General features: G+C 35.0%; 1 protein-coding gene across 9 annotated transcripts in view; it reads left to right on the top strand.

The window, feature by feature from the left end:
- Positions 1-25,391, top strand: part of CHL1 (cell adhesion molecule L1 like) — a 195,940-nt gene that overhangs the window by 129,699 nt on the left and 40,850 nt on the right. For 8 of the 9 annotated variants that reach the window (XM_077858043.1, XM_077858035.1, XM_077858038.1 and 5 more), the window contains 6 exons: positions 8,202-8,324; positions 9,341-9,511; positions 10,460-10,507; positions 12,252-12,372; positions 17,733-17,917; positions 23,946-24,077. In XM_077858043.1, coding sequence (XP_077714169.1) covers positions 8,202-8,324; positions 9,341-9,511; positions 10,460-10,507; positions 12,252-12,372; positions 17,733-17,917; positions 23,946-24,077 — 780 coding nt within the window. The remainder of the gene's footprint in view (positions 1-8,201; positions 8,325-9,340; positions 9,512-10,459; positions 10,508-12,251; positions 12,373-17,732; positions 17,918-23,945; positions 24,078-25,391) is intronic. The other variant, XM_077858042.1, reaches the window with a different exon arrangement.

Here is a 25,391-nt window from a genome sequence, read left to right as displayed (position 1 = left end):
AATCGAACTCCAATAAAAAATATACTAAAATATTTTTAAAAATAAAAATTTATGTATTTATAAATAATTTTATAAGAAAATAATAAAGAATAATTTTATAAGAAAAAAGTGAAGTGGCAAAAGATATAAACTTGTTCCTCAGACTGGAATGGCCAGTGAGAATGTGCTCAACATCATTAGTAATCAGAAATAGATTAACTATAGCCCCAAATACTAAAAGCACTTATTTTCACAAAATTGGGAAATACTATGAAGTGTTAGGTGGGAATGTGCAACTACTATAATATGTATCTACCACTGTGGCAGGTGTACTTTTCTATCTGGTCTGTGGAAAATATTTTTCATTGCCTCCTTAACTGGGGATGCTCTCACCTGTAACCTAGCTATTCCATTTCCTTCATCATGCATGTGTGCCACTGATCCATGTCCATCAGGCGTATTTGTGGTACCATTGCTTTAATTAAAAGTATATTGGGAAAAACATGCGTCTATCCATGGTAAGAATGAATAAATCTATTGTGGTATAGTCATACAAAAAATGTTACTCAGCAGTGGAAGTCGATGAATCCTAGGAATTTGTTGAACAATAAAAACAAATCTTGGAAGAATACATACAGTATGATTTTATTAATACAGGTTCAAATATGTAAAGATAAACTATTTAGGGGTAAGGTTGTATGTGGTAAAATTATAATGAAAACTATTATAAAAAACAAGAGTGATGGAAACAAAATTAAGGATAATAGTTACTACTAATGGAATGAGGGGATGGATTTTGCAGCAGACAGAAAGGTAATAGTGATACTATATTTTTTGTATAATGGGTGGTAGATAAAAGAGTGCTGTATCTCTTTGTTTCTTTTTATTTTTTACAAATGGCCTTGTTATATATGCAAAATTAACAAGTAACATACTTATTTGTCTGAATTAGATATACTGGGTTATAAAATAAGACATTATAGTATGGTAATGGATAAAGTATTGACATATAAACTTGGAAACTGGACTCAGGAATTTAGGTTTGAAGTGATATTCACTAGGAGATGTTCATGAATTCAGGATCAGAAAGCATTACCATGAAATTTGTGGTCGTGATCATAAAACTAGACAGATATAATTATCCATATATATAGTTTATTTTATAAAACTATATATTGTAGTCTAACTATAACCATATAATCTACCATCTAATTAACTAAAAGAACTGAAATAAGATACGTATGTGAGAGAGCAATATTAAAAATCTGTTGTAGAAGGCAAGGCATTAGCGTGATCCCTAACCTGAACTCTGATGGTTGCTATGGAGACACAAAGGAAAAGGCAGTAGCTTTGCAGAGAAGCAAATGGCACATGTTAGTAGAAGATTCTGCAATTAAAGGGTTTTAAAAAATATTTTCTCTCATTATCTAAGCAGACCAAGTAAAGGGGTGAACAATGTGAGGATAATTCTGGCCTGAATCTGCTAGCATTGCAGTGAAGAGATGAGAGTTACATGTGAGCTATGTAGTAGGTAATTACCCTGTTTTTCTGCTGCTGTAGAAAAGAGCAAAATAAATTAGGTTTCTTATGCATCATTTCCAGTCTCTCCTGAAATTACTTCATCATCTAACAGCTTCCTGCAATCATTTCTATGTTGAATAAGACTGCTACCCTAGTTCTTAGGGGTTTGTAAATCAGAGACTGTTTAAAGCTTCCTACAACCTTTATCAATCGATTCTTTTCTTAAGCTATAGAGAATCTATTCTTCTTCTACATCGATAGAAAATTTGTGATTAGAATTTTAGAGTTTCATCTGATTTCTTAAAGTTTTCATTAGACCAGCCTTAATGGCTTTAGGCACCTAAGTTTTCACCTGAGGACAATAACTGAAAATCCTGTTATTACTCCCTACAAATGGAAACCTTTATACCCAATGTTCAGCTTTCTGCTTTCAATAAGACTGCAGTTGAGTTTGCTAGGAAATGAAAGAGTAAAAGAAACACCAACCAAACAAACAAAATGTACTGTTTTCAAACATGGAAAAAAATCATTTAACTAAATGGATTTTCCACAATATGGCGTGGAGAGTTAGTGAATTATTCAACAAATCTTTATTAAGCTCCTCTCATGTGCCAGCCACTTTTCTAGTAATTTGAGAGATAGCAGTGAACAAAACAAAGACTGTCCTAAAAAAATTTCTATCCCGTGAATGTGGCAAGTGAGTTTGGGGAGCAGGGAGGTCTTTCTAGCCTTCATTTTGACAACCATCAGCAGAGTTAAAATGATGATATAAATGATTCTGTTTGGGCTATTCAGTACTGCCTGTCCTTCCGAGCACAAATCAGCCTTTTCCACTTAGCATCCCTACTCTGTTTCAGCCTGTAGTGATTTTTCTTTCTGAAATTTTAAACCAACTTTTTGAGGCATCATATAGATATAAATTTTATCAGTTTTGAATATAATATCAGTGAGTTTCTAAAATAAATTTTTAGTATGACCATCATCAAAATTTAATATTAGGACATTTTCATCATCCTCCAAAGATTCCTTATCCCCATTTGTAGGTACTCTCTCTTCCCATCCCCATTAGCCTCAGACAGTCACAAATCTGCTTTCTGACTCAGTAATTTTTTTCTGAACATTTCAAATAAATGGAATCATACCATGATTTTTTCCATCTATCTCCTTTCACCTAGCGAGTTTTTGTAATTTATTCATGTTTTAGCATATATCAGTAATTTGCTCCTTCTTATAGCTAAATAATATTATATCATATGGATGCACCACTCTTTGTTTATCCATTCACGACCAGTGGATGTCCATTTGGACTGTTTCCAACTTTTGGCTGTTACAAATAGTGCTATCAGGAAATCCATATGTAAATTCTCTAGAGTTTTTTTTGAAATATTTAGTTATATACTATTTGGGAGTCTTCTGGTTGTCATGTGTACTAACTGTGATGCTTAAGAATGGTAAAGATGTGCTATGCTATTCTCCCTTCCTTGCATGCTTCCAGATGCTGCTTTGAATCCATATTATCAGTGACTGATTTATTGATTCATAGACCAAAGAATAAAAGAATGAATAAGAGTACCAAAAGCAATTTCCACACACTATTAAAATAATCTAGGAAATGGCAGGCTTAGGGATGCAATCCTCTATATACAGCCTTAATGGAAACCAATTAGAATTTCTGGTCTGCTGGGTTCTACATTTGTATAGTTTCCTCAGATTCCTCAGGACAATTCCCTTAAGACATACTCTGGCTATTTACTGCTCAGATTTGGGAGGGGTAGGATAGCAGAAGCAGAATCTGGTAGCATATGCTAATTTTGTTTACTCATATATGCAAATTAACTAAAGAAGATCAATTTGTTAGTGTTGATATTAGTGTTGGGAGTACAAGTTTGAGTTTTACAGGTTTAATTAAGACTGAGGATTTTCCTCTCATCTGTCAGATTGTGTGAATGACTAGAATGAAATGGGCTGGATTGGGTGTCCTTCCTTAGCGTGAATTCATTACGAGCTTATACACTGAAAGGCAATGTTATTTTTCTGTAGTCCTAAATGGATTAATAGGGTACTCTACAGGAAATGGAAATCAATTAAATTTCTTTACAGATGGAAACTAGACTTGGTGATGATACAACATGTGAGCTCAGTGGCATACATTCATGATAATGTTGTCAGACTGTAAGCAGTTCCCCAAACACATTCAGTGGAAATGTAAGGAACGCAAAAAGCTCACCAGTCCAGTGTTGTAAATAGAGAGATAAGTCAAAATAGATAAAGTTCTGTGGCATGGGAAGATTTGCCCAATAATGGGGAAGGGTATCATTAAACCATAGTTTCTATATGAAAAAAACATACTGTTTCTTCCTTCTGGCCTCCTCTGTAAAAGCTAATTCCAGATATTTACATAAAATTACAGAAGTTGTTACAGTGTAAACTACAAGAAAAATTAGAAGGTGCAGCAGAAGAACGTTCTATGCCCTTTGCCCGTCTTGTCTCTATATGGTGATACCATGGGTATACTGGGTATACCATGCGAAGTGAAAATACTTGAATAATAGCCAACATATATTGAGTGAGTTTTAAGTGCCCCATGCTATTTAATTGATTTATATGAAAAGGTTTATTTAAACTTTGACACAAATCAGTAAATGAGGTGTCCTTACAGTTTGAGTAATGAAATGGAAGCATATTAAGTAACAGGTTCAGATCACATAATAAGTGATGAAACCTGATTTCATCCTCAAGCAGCTGGCTCCAGGTTTTATGTGTATAACCCTGATGCCATACAGTGCTGCCTGTACTTTGATAATTCAGGTAATACATCCTCTAAATGAGCTGAGATATATTGTACTTTTTTGTTGGAAATACCTTGGCAATAGACTTGTTAGTGGTTAAGTTGCCTGTACCTTTTTCATTTAAGTGGTTTAGTTGGCACTATTTGTATTAAGTTAAATTATCCTGATGTTATTTCATGACTACCCTTCACTATTAAGCATATTGGCATGGTAAGACTCTACAACTTAGGTTTTATAATATCCTTGCCCTTGAGAAACTTCTAATCTAGTGAGACTTTTGAGGAGTCTAGAGTGATGGTTTCAGAGGACTCTAGGATCCCAGAAAAAAGTAAATGGGGACACAGAAGGGGAAAAATACTGATCTGAAGCTACATAGCCAGTTAGTTTTAGTGCCTGGGCCAGAACCTAGTTTATACTGTACTATAAATACAAAATATATTTTTTAGGAGTCATTTGCATTTCAAGTACAAAAATGTTACTTTTTCAATATCTTAGGTTAAAAGAATTGAATGGTGACTTTCAAAACTCATTGTCAGTCAGCATTTCAACTTGCAGAGGTACTAGAAATTTTATATTTGCTGTTTTACTTTATATTGATGGTTCCAGTAAGAAGACTGCTATCCATCTAACTGGTTTCTGAAAGAGTTTTTTCATGCTGGATTCTGGCTGGATTTTTAGAAACTTATGCCATTGGAGTTGTTACTACAAATTTGTCTACAACACTAAATAATAACTGTGAAAGCCTATTGGAGAATAGTAAAAAAAAAAAAGATGAGTATTATCAATTACTTGATTTCCTAATGCAGATAGATAGGTAGGGAGATTATACATAAAGGAAACTGACTCCATGTAGACTTGGTTATTATGGGATTTCCAAACATTCTTAAACTTTTGCTTAGGTAGATACTGATGGACAAGTGGATTCTGATTTCTTTGTGGAAAGGCCATGTCATGGTCAAGTCCAGCGTTAGTTAAACATAATTAAGTGATTGTGTTTTTACTGTTGATGGAAAATTCATTTAAAATATGTTGGCAAGCTAAAGCAATGTAGTTACCTTACACAAAAGAAAGATGAATGTTTACAATTCACTTTTAAAAGTATTGCATCTGTTCAAACTCAACAATGCTAATGTTTATCACTAGAGAAACACAATTAGCCAAAGTCATTGGCTGGAGTTATTTTTAAATGGAGTCATTTCTTTATTTGAATTAAGATAAACTTTATGCCTGCTGTTGAGTTACAGTAATTAAATTCCACATTTATCTGTCGCCATTAAATTGTTCACTTTCTAGCATGGAATCAGACTTACTAAATAGTTTCAAAGTCAAAGAAGACCATAAAAAAATACTGACAAATTAATGTCTTTTATAAATCTATTTCAGACCTTAAATTATTAAACATATAAATATCCTTCCCTTGTTTCCTGATATTCATTTAATCTTTGGTCAAACACTATTCCAAAGATTGATGGTATGTGATAAAGGGTTTGATAGAGTTATAAATTTTATTTTATTTATTTTTATTATTGATGCCTTGGAAGTCAGTTGAATTACATATTTACGTCTTTGGAATTAGAATTTTATAATCCAGATTTAATTAATGCATGGATGATAGTGCTTCACTGGCAGTACTATCTGTTTGAATCATTAGATCTTTCTGAATACTCTGAGGGGGCAGCTCTCCAATTAAGGCTTTATATATCTTATTAATTAGCTACTTTACAATAGATATCACCCAGGGAACTATGTATTCCTATAAGACATTGTAAAGTTTGCTTGTTATAAAACAGGATTACAGGCTCCTTTCTTTGTCTGTTCTACGTTTCTCTCCTCTGTTGCCTCTTGTATCTGAGTATAAACAGATTCAGTAGCTATCCAACACCACTGTTAGCTTCAATACCAAAGAACATGGGGCTTCAATTATAGCAAGTTACACTAAAAAAGTGATTTGAATTTAGAGCTTTGGGCACATAACAGTTTTGTAAGGTTCTGCACAATACTTTCAATGAGGTATACTTTGTACAAAATGATTTGTATAGCATTTGTTCTCAGTCAAAGCTAAGGCATTACCAAATAGGTGGCATTGATATTTTATCTATAAGATCTTACCATAGTGAATGCCCTAAACTTGCTTTTTTTCCAGTCTTTTGGTGGAAATTTCATGCTACCTGGAGCGAAAGCCTGATTCCAAGATATTTGCCATTTCAAATATGTTTCCAGCCTTGCCAAGAGAAATCTGCTTCAATGGATTGGCAAAGAGGGAATCCACTGAGGACTGTGACATTACTGAAGCCTGCCTTCTAAGTTGGCAAAGGCACTGTGTATAACCCACTGTCCTTGCAGTGCTAAGCCTTGAAGGGTCCTTGAATTTAGACAAAAAGCAATGCATTGTAACTAGCTGGTGCATCGATAAGAGAAATGTCAGCAAATTCCTTCAACCACTAAGGAATTGGGGTCAGGGTTGAGGGTCAAGAGAACAAATACATCCGAAATGCACAAAGCTCCTCAAGAAGAATTTGATAATAAATGAGTATATATCTTTAGACTTCCAAGAATAATGATAATCTTTTGTGAACCACCATTTAGGAATGAAATGCAAAGATAGAATACCCCATAATAAATTCCTTCAAGCCAGCAATAAATACCTTAAGGTCCTCATCTTCTATAAGAGCCTCAGTAATTCTATCACTCAAAGTCCCCTAATAAAATCTAAACATATCAATAGAGTGTTAAAGCAGAATACATTTTGGATATTCTTTTTTTTTTTTTTTTTAAGATTTTATTCATTTACTCATGAGAGGCACAGGGAGAGAGAGAGAGGCAGAGACACAGGCAGAAGGAGAAGCAGGCTCCATGCAGGGAGCCCGACATGGGATTCCATTCTGGGTGTCCAGGATCAGGCCCTGGGCTGAAGGCGGCGCTAAACCGCTGAGCCACCAGAAGTGCCCCATTTTGAATATTCTTAAAACTACCTTGTAAATAATTTCATAAAATAATCACACATTTATGCTGGATTTCAAATTCTGCATATTGTGACTTATATTCCTATTGCAATTGTGTTGCTTTTTTAGGAAAGTGTCTCCAGCATGGGAAACAATATGTTAAAATATTGCAAAGTCTCCTTTCCTTCATCAATTCCATTTCATTTGAAATTTCATTTCCTGGGAGTGATTCCAATGTGGAAGTTTCTCTTAGAAACTTAAACTGATCATGTTTGTCTTTTCATTGTTATTTGTACCATTTTCCTTCTGTGGGCTTTGAATTTTAATTTAGCTTGGTTATATTTTGAATGGAATATTTGCCCATCACATTCAAGTCTCCACAATAAAGCCAGAGACAGAGAAGATATATCTGCCTAGAAAATAAATCACAGTGTTTGAAGAAAAAAATATATGATATCTATCAGAATTTAAACTCACTTTTTATCTCCATGTAGAGAAACATGAACAAGCATATTGTTCCCAATCAATGTAACACAGCAAAAATATTTGTTGTCTACATTTGTAAAATGTAGGAGCACTTTTACTTATCTATTTTTTAAAGATTTTATTTATTTATTCATGAGAGACACAGAGAGAGGTAGAGACATAGGCAGAGAGAGAAGCAGGCTCCCTGAGGGGAGCTGAATATGGGACTTGATACAAGGATTCTAGGATCACGACTTAAGCTGAAGGCAGACACTCAACCACTGAGCAACTCAGGTGTCACTGTTGGAGCACTTTGAAAATTACATAAGGTTGTACCCTAGACTCTTAACAATATTTTCTTCTGCAGGGGAGATATGAAAACCAAGATTTGGGGCATTGAATTTATTAAAAATACTCTATTTTTAAAAAAGAAGGTTTTAATATATTACTTGTAACATTAAAAGTTAATTTTTAAAATATTGTCCCAAATTATTTTTTATACTAGATGTTCCAAAATTCCCAAAAGAAAAAATTGACCCTCTTGAAGTGGAGGAGGGAGATCCAATTGTCCTCCAATGCAACCCTCCCAAAGGTCTTCCACCTTTACACATTTACTGGATGAATATTGGTAAGTAACATTCTGTTCCATCGATAGGATTTTAATTTCATGCATCATGTCAGATAGCATAGGTGAACAAAGATTAAAAAATAATGTAAGATTATGAAAGTGGAAAAAAAGAAAAACATTATCAATATGGAATAAGTTTTAACTATCCTGTTAAGGATATATGTGAAAACACTAGAAAACTCTTAAATATATCTCTTGATTTTATCATATCTGAAAGAGAGAAGCTATTGATGTGGTAAAGTATGTCTATGAAAAAAATACTTTCTATATTCCAAATAACTTAATTTTGGGATATTATGTCAAAGTTGAGGATGGCCTGGGTCTGTGTTGCTAGCTTTATATTTCTATTTTAATAATGCTCTACCTGCTACATACAGTGACCCACCGAGAAACTAGCATTAACCTTTGTGTTTAATTCACCAAAAAAAAATTTATTAACTCTCGAGTTGAAATTCCAGCTTCTTATAAAATCCTGGCATGTGCCTTCACAATGTGTCGTAAATGTTTTCTCACTGTGGCCCGTGGAGAAAATGATAATATTTGTGCAATACTTGGAAGAAACTGAAAGAAACTATTCTTGGCTGCAGCCAGACATTCCAGACTCCAATCACCCTAGAACTCTCCAGATTGCATCGAGGAAAGACAGATTAGTATCTCAAGCACAACTTTTGGGTAGATCTGTTTGATTGGACCAATTGAACCAGTTTTCAGATAAGCCATTACAGAAGCAGAGGCTTCGATGGCAAGGAGAGGTAGATTGTAGAGCTGGTTGTCCACCAGTGGACTTCTTTGGTTAATGGTGGAAAGCATGCTCCCAGGGGGTTTGTTGTTTTATTGTTTTGTTTTTACTTCTCACTCATTGTTTTTATTGTAAGACCAGATTTGTGAGGAATAGGAAGAGCAAGCATGAAAAAGAAAATGAAGTGAAATAATAGGGAAGAAAGGAAAATGGAGAAGGAGGATGAGGCACAATAAAGGACCATTGCCCCTATTAATGACAAGATCTTTCTTTCCAGAATTAGAACACATTGAACAAGATGAAAGAGTATACATGAGTCAAAAGGGAGATCTGTACTTTGCAAATGTGGAAGAAAAAGACAGTCGGAATGATTACTGTTGTTTTGCCGCATTCCCAAGATTGAGGACTATTGTGCAGAAAATGCCAATGAAACTCACAGTTAACAGTTGTAAGTCCAAATAATTTATCGTTCCATTGTGAATGCTGAATACAAATGTGCCTGTAATTTCATTCTGGCTGAAGCCAGTTAAAGCTGGGTTGATATTTTCCACCATTGTTTAGTTCAACTCTAGAGACTTCATCCAGATGAAAGAGACATCTGCAGCTGCAGATCTACAGTAGCTCTGCCTCTCGGAGCCAGAAAATCAAATCTCAATTCACAGCACAAATATATATTTCATTTGACGTCTTCAGGATCTGGTCCTTTGCAGTGGGTGAAATACACAGCAATATTCTGGGGTTTCTGAAACGAGTCTCAGGCTTTGATGCATTGTGATCTTGAGTAACCAGCATGCTGCAAATGTGGAAGAAAATCAGAGTCAAAAATAAAAAGAATGACTATTACAATTTTTATCACATCAAGCTTTGTTGTCCTTCCCAAATTGGCAAAGTTATTTGAATTGCTTCTCTTCCCAACTTGATTCTGCAGATGCCAGTCTGGGTTCCCAAATGGGAAAAAGTCATTAGTGGGAGAAAGAACCGTAAGATTCAAAGGGCAGAGATAATCCCCAACAGTTCACTGACTGAAAAATTGGCTCCAGTAGAGTTGGAAGTTGGCATTACCATTCCATTGTCTAATTTGGTTCATGGTTTTTTCCATTGTTATGTGTAGATACACTATGCCAGGGCTTCACTATAGCATCCCTTTTAGCAGCCTCAATTCTCTTTAACAAAGCTGTAATGTATGTTCACTTGACCTGGATTCATCTGTGGTAGTTCAAGATTAAGTTCATTAGAATTTTTTTCCAATATATCCTCTAAGATGATGTTCTAGTGAAGCATGGTTATATCTCATTTTGTAATCTTTCTAAGAGAAAACTGTGACTTTTCATTCATTATTGATATCAGCATCTACCATTATGTTTGTGAGTTTTTTCTTTCATTTTTTTTATTTCAGTAAGGCATGCTAATGACTCAAGTTCATCCACAGAAATTGGTTCCAAGGGTAAGTTGATCACATGACGAGTGTTAGCATTTATTTTTACCTCTAGTAGCTCATTGTCATCTCAGAATTTAAATTTTTCCTTTAATACTTTCATTAGCATATTAAAATACTAATATTTCTGTAATGGAAAACTCCTTAGCATAGAGGTTTCTATTATCCCCTCCTTCCTTATACTTAAGCAAAGAGTGATATTATAAATTCATCACTATGTAAATGTATAACTATAACTATAATATAATTCATATAGATAAATATACATACACTCACATACATTATGCATATTTTTAATTGAGTAATTATTTTGCATCTCCCAAAATGTCTGTCATTGTCGGGTGACATTTTGATGGATAGCTGTTATGTGCAGAAAGAAAAAAGAAATGGTTGTGTATCAACAGAAGTAGAGAAACACTAGACTTAAGAAAGTGAAGTGGTTATTTTCTAGTAAGACTTCTCAGAATACTGAACATGGGACTGTCCATTGTGACTTTGAGAAAGAATACAGTCTGCAACATTTTCCAAACTCATTTGTCTGTGAAATGCTTCATTCCCCCCCCCAACAGAACATCTACTAGAACTAGTGTTTAATGGAAGATGCCTGAGTAAACCTGAGTTATATAGTAAGCTAGTTTTCCACGCTGAGAAGAACCCTTTACTTGAATGCAACACATGTCCTTTATATCACTGGGACGAGTGGTTTAATCTAGATAACTGATATACATACTGGCAACATCACAAGGGCTGGATCGGGGTCTTTTTTGCTTGCGCCCTCTGTTTGACGGTAGACTGATTATACATCCCCAACTTCATTACCATTGAGGTCAATAACCCAGTCATGTATGTTATATTTTTTACCATTCAGTAAAAATAATTGCATCAAGTGTATGTTCAACAATTATTTTTCAATAAACATACTTGTAAGGACCAGAGCACGTGTACCTTGCTACCTATGCCTTTCATTTCTCTACTCTGAATGTCAGCTGTTTACACTTTCCATATTATGTCAAATCACATCCACATTGGATGGAAAAAAACAATCTGAGTGAACATTTGGAAATATTGTTAAAATTTACATTGAAAAATCAAATTGTCATTTGCCGTTGTATTTGAAAAGTATTCTTGAGAAAGTAACAAATGGAACATTTCAACATGTAGTTAGTGAGAGTGCTCCCTAATCATTCCCTAAAACAGTGTTTTTCTTTGAGGAGCTAAGAATATAAATAGAGGCACTTCACAGAACTTGATACCTTCATAAGTACATGGTGTCCACTACACACTTCCTGCATCAGAATTTCTGGGAGCAAGGCCTTGGAAATTAGATGTATCATAACAAGAATCTTATCAAATACTTAGGTACATTAAATTAAATAAAAATACATATACAGCCATCAAACATGGCTAGGTATGATTCAAGCGTAGACTATAAATCATGGGCTATCAGTTAACTTTTAAGGGTCTTCATCAAGAAACCAATTATCTTGAACTTCTGAAATTTGAAGATGTGGTGTAAGTCATAACCTTCTTAAAACTTGGTGCTACCTTAAGTTAATGCATCTGAGGGATGACCCATGCTTCATGGTAAGAATGGAGACTATTTAAGTGGTAATATATTAAAAAATATATCTACGTATAGATACAGAGGTACAATATGTTTAAGTATGTTTTAAGGAAGATTGAGTGCCACAAGATTTTGTTTGGAACACTCTTTGTTTGGAACAAATATGGGACTTTTTTTTCTGTATTATAGCAAATTCGATCAAGCAAAGAAAACCCAGACTGCTATTGCCTCCTGTTGAAAGTGGCAGTGAGTCTACAGTCACCATCCTCAAAGGGGACACCCTGCTGCTTGAGTGTTTTGCCGAAGGCCTGTGAGTAACTTGACCCCTATTCATGACTTTGTCCATCCATTTCTGTAAAGAAGAATGCATCAGTTAAGCAGTTAATCCTCTGTACACGTTTTTAAATGATTTCTTTAAAAAAAAATTCTGTTACTACATTTCTGGAGAAAGTAATTTACACTTGACTTCTACAGACTTCAGGCTGTGACTGAGATTGATTTATAATTAGATTGCTCTGTCAGTTTGTGATAGTGTGAATGGAGGTGACAATGACAACATTCTCCTTACCTAAGTCAGTGGGGAGATGCCATCCTTGGAGCCCAAGGTTGTTAGTTGTCAGCCTCTTACTGTTGGTGCTCGGTTTTTGTCTCTCTGCTCTCACATTTTGCCCCACTCTTTCTTGTTGAGCTATGAGCTCTGATTCCTTTTCAGCTTCCAATGAGCCTTATTTATCTATTATTCCACCCTGCTGACCTTTCCATACAAGGAGGCCCCGACCATGTATTTTTTTAAAGATTTTATTTATTTATTTATTCATGAGAGAACACACACACACAGAGACACACACACACACAGAGAGAGAGAGAGAGGGAGAGAGAGAGAGAGAGGCAGAGACACAGGCAGAGGGAGAAGCAGGCTCCATGCAAGAAACCCGATGCAGGACTAGATCCCAGGACTCCGGGATCAGGCCCTGAGCTGAAGGCAGACACTCAACCATTGAGCCACCCAGGTGTCTCTGGACCATGTAATTTTAGAGAGCTTCACCTAATTATATAACTAACTCAACATTTTCATATCTGAAAAATCAATGCATATTACCAAAACCTCCAAAAAAAATACTAAGGAAATTTCACTTGATCATCTCTTGAAAATTGTTATGTTTGTTGAATAAGTATTTAAGTCTATGCAAATAAGGGCCATCTTTATTTATTTATTTATTTATTTATTTATTTTTAAAATTTTTTTTAAAGATTTATTTATTAGAGAGAGGCAGAGACACAGGCAGAGGGAGAAGCAGGCTCTATGCAGGGAGCCCGACATGGGACTCGATCCTGGGTCTCCAGGATCAGGCCCTGGGCTGAAGGCGGCGCTAAACCGCCTAGCCACCTGGGCTGCCTGGGCCATCTTATTTAATTCTTAGTCATGAAAGGTTGCCTCTTCCCTGCCACCATCCCTATATGTTTACCACCACCACATATCCTTTGCCATTACCATTGGGAATATCATGGCAAAATACATTCCACCATCCCAATACCCGAGTTTACATAATTAGCTTGGAGGCTAAGGGCTTCTTATAGCTGGGTGCCTGGTTAGTGAAGAAGAATTTGAAATGTTAAAAATTGTATTCATTCATAATTCAGCATATATTCTCAATGAGTGATTTTAAGTTGGTTTTTGAAGAAAAAGAGTCAATTTTAATGGTTTTGCAACCCCTAAGCTTTGCAAATGTCTCTTTCCATCTAGCAAAAATATACACGTTGCAGGGCACTTGGGTGGCTCAGTTGGTTAAGCACCCAACTTGTGATTTTGGCTCAAGTCATGATCTCAGGGTCATGAGATTGAGCCAGCATCATACAGCTCCCCTCTAATTAGGGAGTATGCTTGGGATTTTCTCTCTCTCCCTCATCCTCCACCCCTCCCCTTGCTTGCTTTCTCTCTCTCAAATCATAAATAAATCTTTTTAAAAAAAGATACAGTTTCCTTACTTGCTTGAAATTGCCAAAGTGTATTTGATGTTAATTAGTTAGATGTTCTTTATGATAATGGCTTCTGTTGGGAAAGTTTGATCTCTGTATTATGTGAGAAGATGAAAGCCTCAGGTTCAGTTGAATCATGATGATAACCACCTGCTCTGTCGTTCTTATTTATAAGTGTTTACAGTAGTAGCAATTCAGTTCTTTCAGGATTCATCACTATTCTTGGTTGACTCTTTGGGCAGTCTGAACATTTCAGTGATTCTTTTTTCTTTTCCCCACACATGCCTTAAATTACCTCTTAAGTTAGCTGGGAACTGCATGGATTTTCAAAATAACAGAAATGTTCTCGTGAGCTTTTTTATAAAATGCAGTGTCATGAAGCAATATATAAAAAGGAAGAGGACGTAAATATCTGTTGTTCTTGGGATGGAATGATTCCTGATGGATTGTTAGAGTTTTCACCTGAACTGATTTCTTCTTACACTGGGTTTGTGTTGAGTAATCTATCTTACCTGGTCCTCTTTAAGATTTTACATATAAAATTTTTAGAGTTCTTTAGAAATTGTTTTCTAAGAAGTTTTAAGCCATAAATATTCTGTAGTAACAAAAGTCATTATAACCTGGATGTTGTACTCTTCATTATGTGTTAGGCACTGTAATTTGTACTTTGCATGCATTAGCTCATTTTACCCTCACCACATGTCAGGGCTATCATTATTCCCATTTGCAGGTTAGGTAAGTAAAACCCAGAGGCTTGGATTCACTTCTTCAAACTCAGTGTAAAGTGGAGCTGGAATTCAATCCTGTCTTCCTCCAGACCTAAACTACCTCTAAATTTAACGATTTCAGTATATTTCAACCAAATGAACTGTTTTGTTCAGTTAAGGGAGGTAGGGGGTTGGGGGGGAGCAAAGATTGGTATTGTTTCTGAATCTGAAGAAGTAGACTGTAGTAGATATTTCAGTAAATGGTTAGTCATAATGAGTATGTTGATACTATTAATTAAAACAGGAAATACTAAACAGAGTTTCTATTCTATAGATTCTGTGAACAAGGCAGAAATTTTGAATCATTAAAATGACACTGTGAATCTCATTCAGAAGAAGATGCAGTGAGTGAAAAGTGCACATTAATGTGCCAGTTCATACTCACCCCCACCCTGTAAAATCTTCATTAGGATTAGAGGGGGATAGTGTCACTTCCCTCTTTTGATTATTGGGCTAAAACTATTTTGTCTCTCTCTTTCCTTTGTGTTTTGTAAAGTCATGAGTTTAAGCTAGGTATGATTCTGTTGCAAGATGTTACATTCTAAAAATGTAGGAAGTATATAAGGAAGTATACAAACAAAAATTGGCTGGACAAGGACCTGAACAAAAATTTGAGATTATGAGGTAGTGTATTTAATATTTGTATATTAAAAGGGATTAAGCAGTATATTTTCCCTCAAAATTTCATTACTCAAATACTGTTAGTAAATATACCTTAATTTTTTTTAAAAATGGAAAGAAAAAATTTGACAAGAATATAACTAGACATTCTTGGAATGGGATATGTACGTCCTAAGTAAATTAGGTCTCATGTTCACCTGATACTAATAGGTAATCATTTTATTGTTTCTTCAGGGGATAGGTAGAGAGGATTAGACTAGTTTTCAAGGCCTGGCCAAAGGGAAAAAAAAAAATCCTACGAAAAGTGAGATGCTTGCACTATTAAAGCCTGGACTCATGGAAAAACTGATTTGGAGGAACCGAGGTCCAGAGCAGCCTGTAATTTGGCAAACTGCCATTTTGACAGATGGTGTAGAAAGCAAGCAGTTAGGAGACTTGAGCCCTGCATCCTGTTAGGTGGTGTGCTCAGGAGCCGGCAGCTAATATCCTCTCACAGCTGCCTGTCTGAGCATCATTTTTGTTTCCCACAGAAGTGTGCCCTGTGCTTGCAGGCTGGTCAGATATAAAGTAGTGGTTCCCAATCTATAAGGCAGTTAAGCACTCAAGCCTTGAGTGGACAAGGGGAAGAGAGCAAATCTGTGTAAATTAAAGGATCTGCAGCTTTACCTCCAGTATATTTATTTGCATAATAATGGAATTATTTTACCTGTTGCCTTATCAATACAAACAATCTGAGATAATTGACAGAAACAACCTGAGGTAATCGTTCAGTTATCAACTAGTAGCTAATTAATTTGGCTACAAGCATATATTCCAAGAATACACAGGAAGGAAAAGGAGATGGAAAAAAACACAAAATTCACAAATAAAATAGAACACAGTGGTAAAAAGAACAAGTTTAGTGTTAGGCAGACTTAAGTTTTAACATGTCATTTATTACCCTACTGACATTAAGCACAAGAACTAACTTCTTGGAGCCTCAGAATCCTCATTGGTAAAGTGATGATAATAATGTCTGTCTTTGGAATATATCAGTTTCTTGTAGCTATTAATAATAAAAATAGAGTGAGGAAGAAAAAGCAGCATCAATAAAAATAGCAAAATAAAGTTTATTACATCCATATAGCCAACTGAAGAGGAGAAAACAAATTATCAGTTAAAATCAGCCATCAGTGCTTTCCATATAATTTTTAAAAAGGTTTTATTTGTTTATTTTAGAGAGAGAGAGGGAGAGAGACACAGGTGGTAGGGGTACGTAGAGAGAGAGAATCTCAAGTAGACTTCCTGCTAAGTGTGGAGCCCAACAGGAGGCTTGATCCCACAACCTGAGATCATGACCTGAGCTGAAACCAAGAGTTGGACACTCAACCAACTGAGCCACTCAGATACCCCTCCACGTAGTTTTTCAATCACAAGAGTCATAGAAAGTACCCATCCTTCATTTGTCTAGTTTTCCTGTACTGGGATTTTTCTTAAACCCAGCTGGGTTGATTCCCACTCCCATTTTCCTCTCTAAGGTGGAGAAAGTTATTCTTTTAATGTGTGACAAGTTTTAAGTTTTATTTTCATTTTGTTTTGTTTTTGTTTTTTTCTTTGTTTTAATTAGGTGATCTCATCCTTCTAAACAAGGTAGATGTGGTTCATTCCCTCTTTCCTCTGCTCCCCAACAGAGGCAGAAAGCCATCTGGGTAGCTGTGTCTGTGCAGAACCCACCTTGCCCTAAATCAGGCTGTTCCTAGATCCGGCCAGCACATTTGGGTGTCATGTCTTAGCCACGTTCGCCACTATCAGCTTTATTAGGATTAAGAGGCTTCCCTCTGCTTTCTGTTGTGTCCTACTTTATCTTGTTTTTAAACTCATACAGGGAGGAGGGCACTTATTATTAGCCACTTCAAATAACCCACAAGGAGATTTAACACTTGAAATATGTCTTGTATACATTAAAAATTTAAAAACTATCTTGTGATATTTCTGTGGGTCCAATTATCTATCTACCCTTTTACCTAGGCACACCTATTCAGCTATTACAAGTAGTTAGTCCTCTTAGTAGAAAAAACATGATTTCCACAGAAGATTTCCACAGAAGCAGATTATTAAAGGGGCTTTCAGTAAAGGAGATCTGATCCAATCTGATATTCACCATTGAGGGTGGTGTGCAGGTCTGTGCACTGGGAAGACTAAATTTTATTTACCGCAGCTCCAAGTGCATACATAAAAGCAATGTGTTAAGGGATATGTCCTATAAGTCTCTTTGAATTTAGTTTTGCACTTTAAAAAATGTTTATCATTCATTATTGTTTTGTAGACCAACTCCACAGGTTGATTGGAACAAAATAGGTGGTGATTTACCAAAAGGAAGAGAAACAAAAGAAAATTATGGCAAGACTTTGAAGATAGAGAATGTCTCCTACCGGGACAGAGGGAATTATCGCTGTACAGCCAACAATTTCTTAGGATCAACCACTCATGATTTTCACGTTATAGTAGAAGGTACATTCCCCATGTTGATTTATTTTTCTTCTATTAAAAAAAAAAAGGTGACTTGCTGTATGTAGTAGACCTACACTTCTAAAGCATATACGTTAAAACAGGTAAGCCATTTAAACTTAATTTTAGAGTGGGTACTGGGTTATATTATACTTCAATAAACCAGATTTGTCATTTATACCACAAAACCTTATAAAAGGAACAAGTGGTAAGAAAAGATCTCATGTCAGAGATTAGACACGGATGACTTCAACATAATTTGTATTATAATAAACGTATGATGCTGCATAATATTAAATCATAGAAGAAGTAAGCATCACAAAAGAAGGAATAATTATCATGAGTATTATCATGAGCTTGTTTCCCAAGCCTACATTAACTTGCTGTGTCTTTGATCAATTTACTTTACCTTTCTGTACCTCAGTTTCTTCCTCAAAGAAATGAGGGTGTTGGACAAATTATCTTAGTTCTCTCCTAGATACATTTTTTTTTTTTTGGTCCATATCTTGGGTTCACATGATCTTCATTCAATATGTCACTTGTGAGGAAAGAGTAGACTAGGTGCTATAAATACTAATTTTCTATCCAAATATGCAAAATACACATTATATTCAAGTCATCTCTGTACACCCAAGCCTTTTCATCAATAGAAGATTAGCTATTATATCTTGTATTCACAGAAATAAGTAGGCCATGATGTCATCATTAAAAAAAAAATCTAGGTATCACACAAGGTCATTATTGGAGGTATACCTGCCCTGCAAGTAAAGGTTATCCAGGCATCTCATGAATCTGATTGATGCAGACGTTTTCTGTGGGTCTGATTATATTGAGGTCTCCTATCTATGGTTTGGTTGGGTGTATTGATCAAATTAATGGATTGATTACTGCATTTGTACTTATTTAGTAATGTGCGAGCTTAACTAGGGAAAAGAATGGTCTTTTCCAAGGTCCCATTTAGTGAACTGATACTCTAGGGTTTCTATTTATATTCCAATAAAGTTTACCTCTTAAGCCTTCTGTTTGTGTAAGGAACACCTAAGCGAAAGTCTGACTTTTAATTAATGGGAAAAGAAAAATGAAGACTCAGACACAAATTCCACTTACAAGTAAATGTCGATGTAATTGTTTCAGCCATGCTGCAGTTTGGAATAACACTGCGTTTCCAAGACCTCGCCCACCACGTATATGATTAGTTAAGTAGTTAGAAGAACAGAAAACCAAAGATGAGAATATCATTTTCCTTGATTCAAAAGAAGCAAAACCTAGTTAGGAGAGAAATATTACTCATATCACCAATATTATGCATAAATATCAACAGCCAAAAGTGATATATTCCTCTGACTTTAAATTATTCACAAAGGAATTCGGAGAGGAAGGGTTTGAGAGGTTTACATATGTATTTTTCGTCATTATTTGATGCTGCTGTATAATTCGACTACACCATGCAACAGGGATATTTTTCTGTAAACTTTTACCCCCTTGCCCCAGTGCAAACACATCCCCACAAACCAGACATGTCTAATTGTTAACTGATCCAAGTTGCTGACTATTAGAAATCCTTCCAGATGGCTGGAACATTGCTACGGTAGCTGAATATTTTAACAATCTGGCCACGGTTTTCTTGACTGTAAGACTGAAGCTTTCAAAAGAATTGCAAGGGTTGCAAGAAAAAAAAAAAAAAAAGAAAAATCAAGGATGTAAACTTAATTATGCAATTTAAAATGTTGACTGTAGGACTCCAAAGGAATATAGGTTTCCTGAAGGTATTGTCCTCACTATTCATAAAACAGCTATTAGCACTATTGAGATGTAAATTATGTTTTTATTAGGAACATTTAATCTTTTCTTCTTAATGAGAAGCTACTAAATGTGCCCTCAGTTGTATGTTTTAGGAGTTTCTCTTCACACATACAAGTGAAAAGCAAACTGGGCCCAAGAAGTCAGTTTTTCTTTTTCTTTTTTTTCCTGGGAACACAGTTTCTAATTTACTGGCATAAAGTTATACTTAATATTTCCTTTTTTTTTGATATTTTTAATTTTACTTAAATTCAATTAGTTAACATATAAATATTATTGGTTTCAGAGGTAGAGATCCATGATTCATCAGTCTTATATAACATCCAGTGCTCATTCTATCGCGTTCCCTCCTTAATACCTGTCACTCAGTTACCCTGCCCCACCCACCCAAACTCCCGTCCAGCGACCTTCAGTTTGTTTCCTATGATTAAGAATCTCTTAAAAAAAAGAAAAAGAAAAAAAAGAATTTCTTATGATTTGTCTCCTCTGATTCCAGTTTTTCTTTTTTTTAAGTGTGAAAGCAGTAAATATAACCCTCATTAATGCATAAGCTTACTTTTATTCAATTGTCTTCTGCTTTCCTGCACCTTCTTCCCCTTTTCTGTCTCTTGTTTAGAAACTCAAATAACAAGGAATACCATATGATCACAGAGCAATGCTACTATGAAATTTGAAAATTAAGTCCATTCTGAAAACACTCATTTGTGTTTAAGTAAAAGCATGTTATATTCTCTATGTGATATTTCTTTCTTATTACTAAGCACAGTCAAATTCTGTAATTTAAGTTACAGCATCCTAAATATGAAAACCATGTGCATTTTCAAATTCTGTAATACATGTAAGCAAAATAGCCAGGATGTCTTGACTAAGCACAGCTATCCTTTCTAGGTGTCTATGATATAAATAATATACATTCAATAAGGAATTATATTAAAATAGCATCTAAAATATTCTAATTCCAAAAACCAAAATATAACCACAATCACATTTCAGCTAATTATTTAAAAATTAACTCCCACCAACAGCATTCATGTAGTAAACTTTTGAATCATTTAAGACTTTTGAATTTTAATATGCTAGTAAAATATTTATATGTAATTATATGCCCATAATTGTCTTGTAGTTTAAAAAGATATCATGAACTCAAATGCAATTCATTGATATACTTAAGAAAGCTTCATTTTCAAATAATCTGTTATTTCTAAAAAGTTACAAGTAAATCCAAGTTTGATGAACCTAACAATTTTGATTTAATAGAATATAGATATTTAGCATGCATCTATTACTAGAAAATAGCCTTTGTGTTGTTTTAGAGGTACCAAATTTCCTATTTTATTTCATTTTCCTTCCAGTGATAAATGTCTCTAATTAACTTGCTTATCATATTCTAAATGTTCAGTAATTTGCATCTCACTTTTAAACAGCATAGAGAAATTATTTTTTTATTACAATTATGACAAAATGAGTAAAGTTTCAAGGTAAGTAGTTTTCATCAGTTACCATATATGTTAGGTTAATAGATAAAAGAATGGGATTCAGTGATAAAGTTGTCTCTCAGAATTTTGCATTTTAGCCATTTTTTTTTCCCTTTCTCTTGAGCTTTTTTTCATCCTTTCCACGAGATCTTACCCTTCAGGAGTAGAGTTACATGCTCTAAGCTTTGGAAAAAATTGTTGTTCTCTGTTCCTGCCTGTCCCTAGCCTAAGTTCACTTACCAAAACTATCCTGATCCATATCCTGTTTTCAGGCTCCCAGTATGTTCTTTTGTAAACAAAGTAGCAGGTAGATAAATATGTTCAACCAAGACATGAAATTATGAGATAGTGAGTTACTAGAAGTCAGTGAGTGCCTCTATCTATGGTTCCTTCTTTACTCCCCATGCCTTTCTCACTGGAGTCTTGGGGATCAGTCATTTCAACTCAACTCATATTACTCCACCTGTGTCTGATCTCATATAAGGAGATGATGTAAGGAAGAGTAAGTTTCGGCCTTGGCTCTTTATTTGTCTGAGAAGCATAAAAACAAATGTCCAGGCGTTGTGTGTGTGTGTGTGTGTGTGTGTGTGTGTGTATATAGTTTATCCATAAGGGCTAAGGGCAAGTTTAATGATGATTCCTAGTGAATATACAAAATCTCTTGATATCAACCTCCAGTGGATAGAGTTGGCAAAGGTTGGATTTAGAAGCACAAAGTGAAAGTTGGTAAATTGATATGGCCCTGGTTTCTATCAGTGGCCCAAATTAATAAAATAGTAATTAACTAGGAATAACATCACATTTACATTGGAGTCTCAGTTCTGTTCACTTTACAGGTCTGCAGATTACATGGAATGGCAAGAACACAGAATGGGGCTTTTTTTCTTGTTGACACTGAGCAAGTTAGATGGCATCTCCGAGGCTCAGTCCTTGGTCTGCAAGGAGAGAGTTGAATGGGGTGATAACTTAAGCTTAATGCAGATACTTAGCAGTTAATAAATTTTGTAAGATGAGAATAGAAATAAAATCCTGATTTTATTATGCATGTATATTTAGAAAAATGTCATTATCACATGATCTATTTTATTATTTTTATTAAGATATCATTGATAACATATTAATTTCAGGTATACAACATAATAATTCAATATTTGTATGTATTGCAAAATGATCACCAGATTAAGTCTAGTTAATATCCATGGCCACATAGTGACAAATGTTTTTTTTTTTTCTTATGAGAACTTTTAAGATCTACTCTCTTAACAACTTTCAAATATGCAATACAGAATTATTGACTATAGTCAACATGCTGTACATTATATCCCTATGATTTATGATTTTACATTTAATTTTTGCTCTGAAAGCAGTTTACTGAAAAACAATAGTGTACTATAGTAAACATGGAAATTTTCATGTTCATGGAACTTTTCTTTCTAACTCAACTGCTTAATTTGATTGTTGTTGTGTGAAAAGAGAAAAAAAGTAACAATAACATCAGAAATGTGCGTATACATGCACATATACACATATCTCAGAGTCCTATGTAGTTTATAATTTGGACGATTGCATTTTAACCTAAACGACTAAATATTTACAGACTGTAGATTATTAATACACATATTTAATTTAAGATTTAGTAACTAAACTCCCATTCTATGGAAAAATTACTAGGGCACTTGAATTTGCCAGGGTTATTTGTATATTTTTGTATATTTGTATATTTGTACCTTTTCTTGGTGAATTTTTAAGCATTTTCTTTTCACATAATCCTTTGTTTCCCATTTTCTTAAAAAAAAGCAGTTTAAATGACATTTTTTTCATTTTACACATATGTGTATCTTTAAAAGAGTTTCTCTTTTGGCAAAAATGGAAATCCAAAAATGTCTTGAGGGAAATAACCAAGCAACACTTGATGGGAATTATTACCTGCAGATATTGTGCAATTTTCTTGGAATCAAATTATCCAAACCATCCACACTTTAATCTAAATCTTTTATTCACTCCTGACATTGTAATATACTTAGGGTGACAAGATATGGGAGTAATATTTGCACTAAAGACAAATGTCTCATTCTGTACTGAAACACCATTTAGAATTATAATATTGGAACATTAGGACATGTAAAGATGCAAGTAATTTAAATACATTTTTTCCTCCATTGTTTTGAGAACATGAAGCTAAATGTTGTTTTTAGGCTTCCTTCTCCCCACCTTATAAAAAATAATCTTTAGGAAAATAATGTTTCCCAAAATTTTAAGGTAAATAAGTAGATATAGAGATATATAAATGCCACAAAGTTACTAATTAAGAAATATTTAAAATAAATGCTGAACCTCTTAATTTCATTAAAAAATTCTCAAAATGTATTTATCAAGTATCAGTCTTTTTAGGTGTATTGCTGCAGCTTGAAAATAAGCTGTAGCCAGCACTAAATAAACATAACCATCTGCTTATCCCTCCTTCATTTTCTGTTAATGAGATAGATATGTGTGTTTCTGAATAAAGTGATTGTATATATGTTTATTTTATTATACATGCTAAGAGTCCAAATTAGATCACACACACACACTCACACACACCCTATATATAACACAAAAACAGTGCCCACCTTGCCTTATAGAACAAGTAGGAAAAGAGCTAAGGGAAACACTTATTGTGTCTGCCATCTGCTGGTGCAGTATAGAAATACAGGCCTTAACATTTTTGGAACTTCTGACATGGATAAAATTACTCATAATCTTCATTTTACTTCCAGAGCCTCCTCACTGGACGAAGAAGCCTCAGAGTGGTGTGTATAGCACCGGAAGCAGTGGTATCTTGTTATGTGAGGCAGAAGGAGAACCTGAACCCACAATCAAGTGGAGAGTCAATGGCTCTCCAATTGACAGTGAGTGAAAACACCACTTGTGATAGATGCAGTGCTGAAGGCAGTGGTGTGCAAGGACACTTGATGTTCAGACACCTGGTTTTATGTAAAATGCATTTGGGAAGTGGCTGGACAATCAGGACAGATCCAGCCAAGAAATCCAGAATTGCATCTTTCTAAGCAGTTCGATTTATGCTTAGATTTATGGGAAAGCCATAAATGATATTTGTATTTGTTGGGTCATTACATTAATTGTATATAAAAATATGGTTAAAAAATAAAGCAACTGAATGAGAAAGAGAATCCAGGGAAGAATTCTCTTTCTCCCTGAGAAGAAATAGGTGCAGCAACCTAGTGGTTGAGAGTGTGGGTTGGAAGGTAGGACTTACCATAGACCCAGGCAGCAGAGACCCTAGCCCTGAGTTCTGCTCTTTATAAGGACCTGCTCTGGCATGCCTGCCCCCATTATTTGAGAAATTCATAGGTCTGATGAGACCTGTAGAGCTTGGGCCCATGCCCCTTACCCCTGGCTCCCTACATGTTCTCAACAGAGCTCTAAAAGTACCCCAAACTAGAAAAATCTCTGTCTAGTCAACTGTGAGCCCTCCCAAATGGGCTGAGCATGGAAGGATCAGGATGCACAAAGGCTGAGGCTGATTTTCCCTACTCTGCCATGTTCCAGCACAGAACTCTGAGAAGTCCAAAAATCCTCAATTTTAATGTAGAGGTCTGGTCATTTTGAATGTTTTTGTGAAAGTAGGGTAAAACAAATTTTATTTGTTGACAGATTAGCTTAATTTTGAGCATTTACATTATTGTTGGTTTACATTTACATTATATGTTGGTTTCATAAGTCTCTTTTGTCCTGAACCCACTCATGTCAAGGATAGACATGCTAGTGGTCCATAGACTTAAGGTTCCATCTAGGCTATGCCACCTTCTCAGGTGTATGATCTTGATCTGTTTACTAAATCTCCCAAAGCTTTACTTTTTTAACAGCACAAGGGAGCTAATGGTAGTTGGTTGAGATTGAATGAGGTAAATGTGGTCAACCACCCAGAATAGAGGCTTATCTGTAGAACACTGTGGTAGTTTACAAACTCTGGGGTGAGAATGCTGATGTTTGCATCTAGGCTCTCCCATTTACTAGTTGTGTGATTGGGCCTGTTAATGACTCTTTTAAAACCTGCTTCATCAGTGAAATGGGAGGAAGAATTATACCAACTCTTGGGTTATTATGTAAGTTAAAGAAAACACCATGCAGAGAATGCTCAAGACAGTCCTAAATTATTGTTTATTATTATTGTCACATAGCAAGCATTCAGGAAACCTTAG

The sequence above is a fragment of the Canis aureus genome, chromosome 19 (genome assembly GCF_053574225.1).
Source record: "Canis aureus isolate CA01 chromosome 19, VMU_Caureus_v.1.0, whole genome shotgun sequence".
NCBI lineage: Eukaryota > Metazoa > Chordata > Mammalia > Carnivora > Canidae > Canis > Canis aureus.
This window is presented reverse-complemented; position numbering and strand designations above follow the sequence as displayed.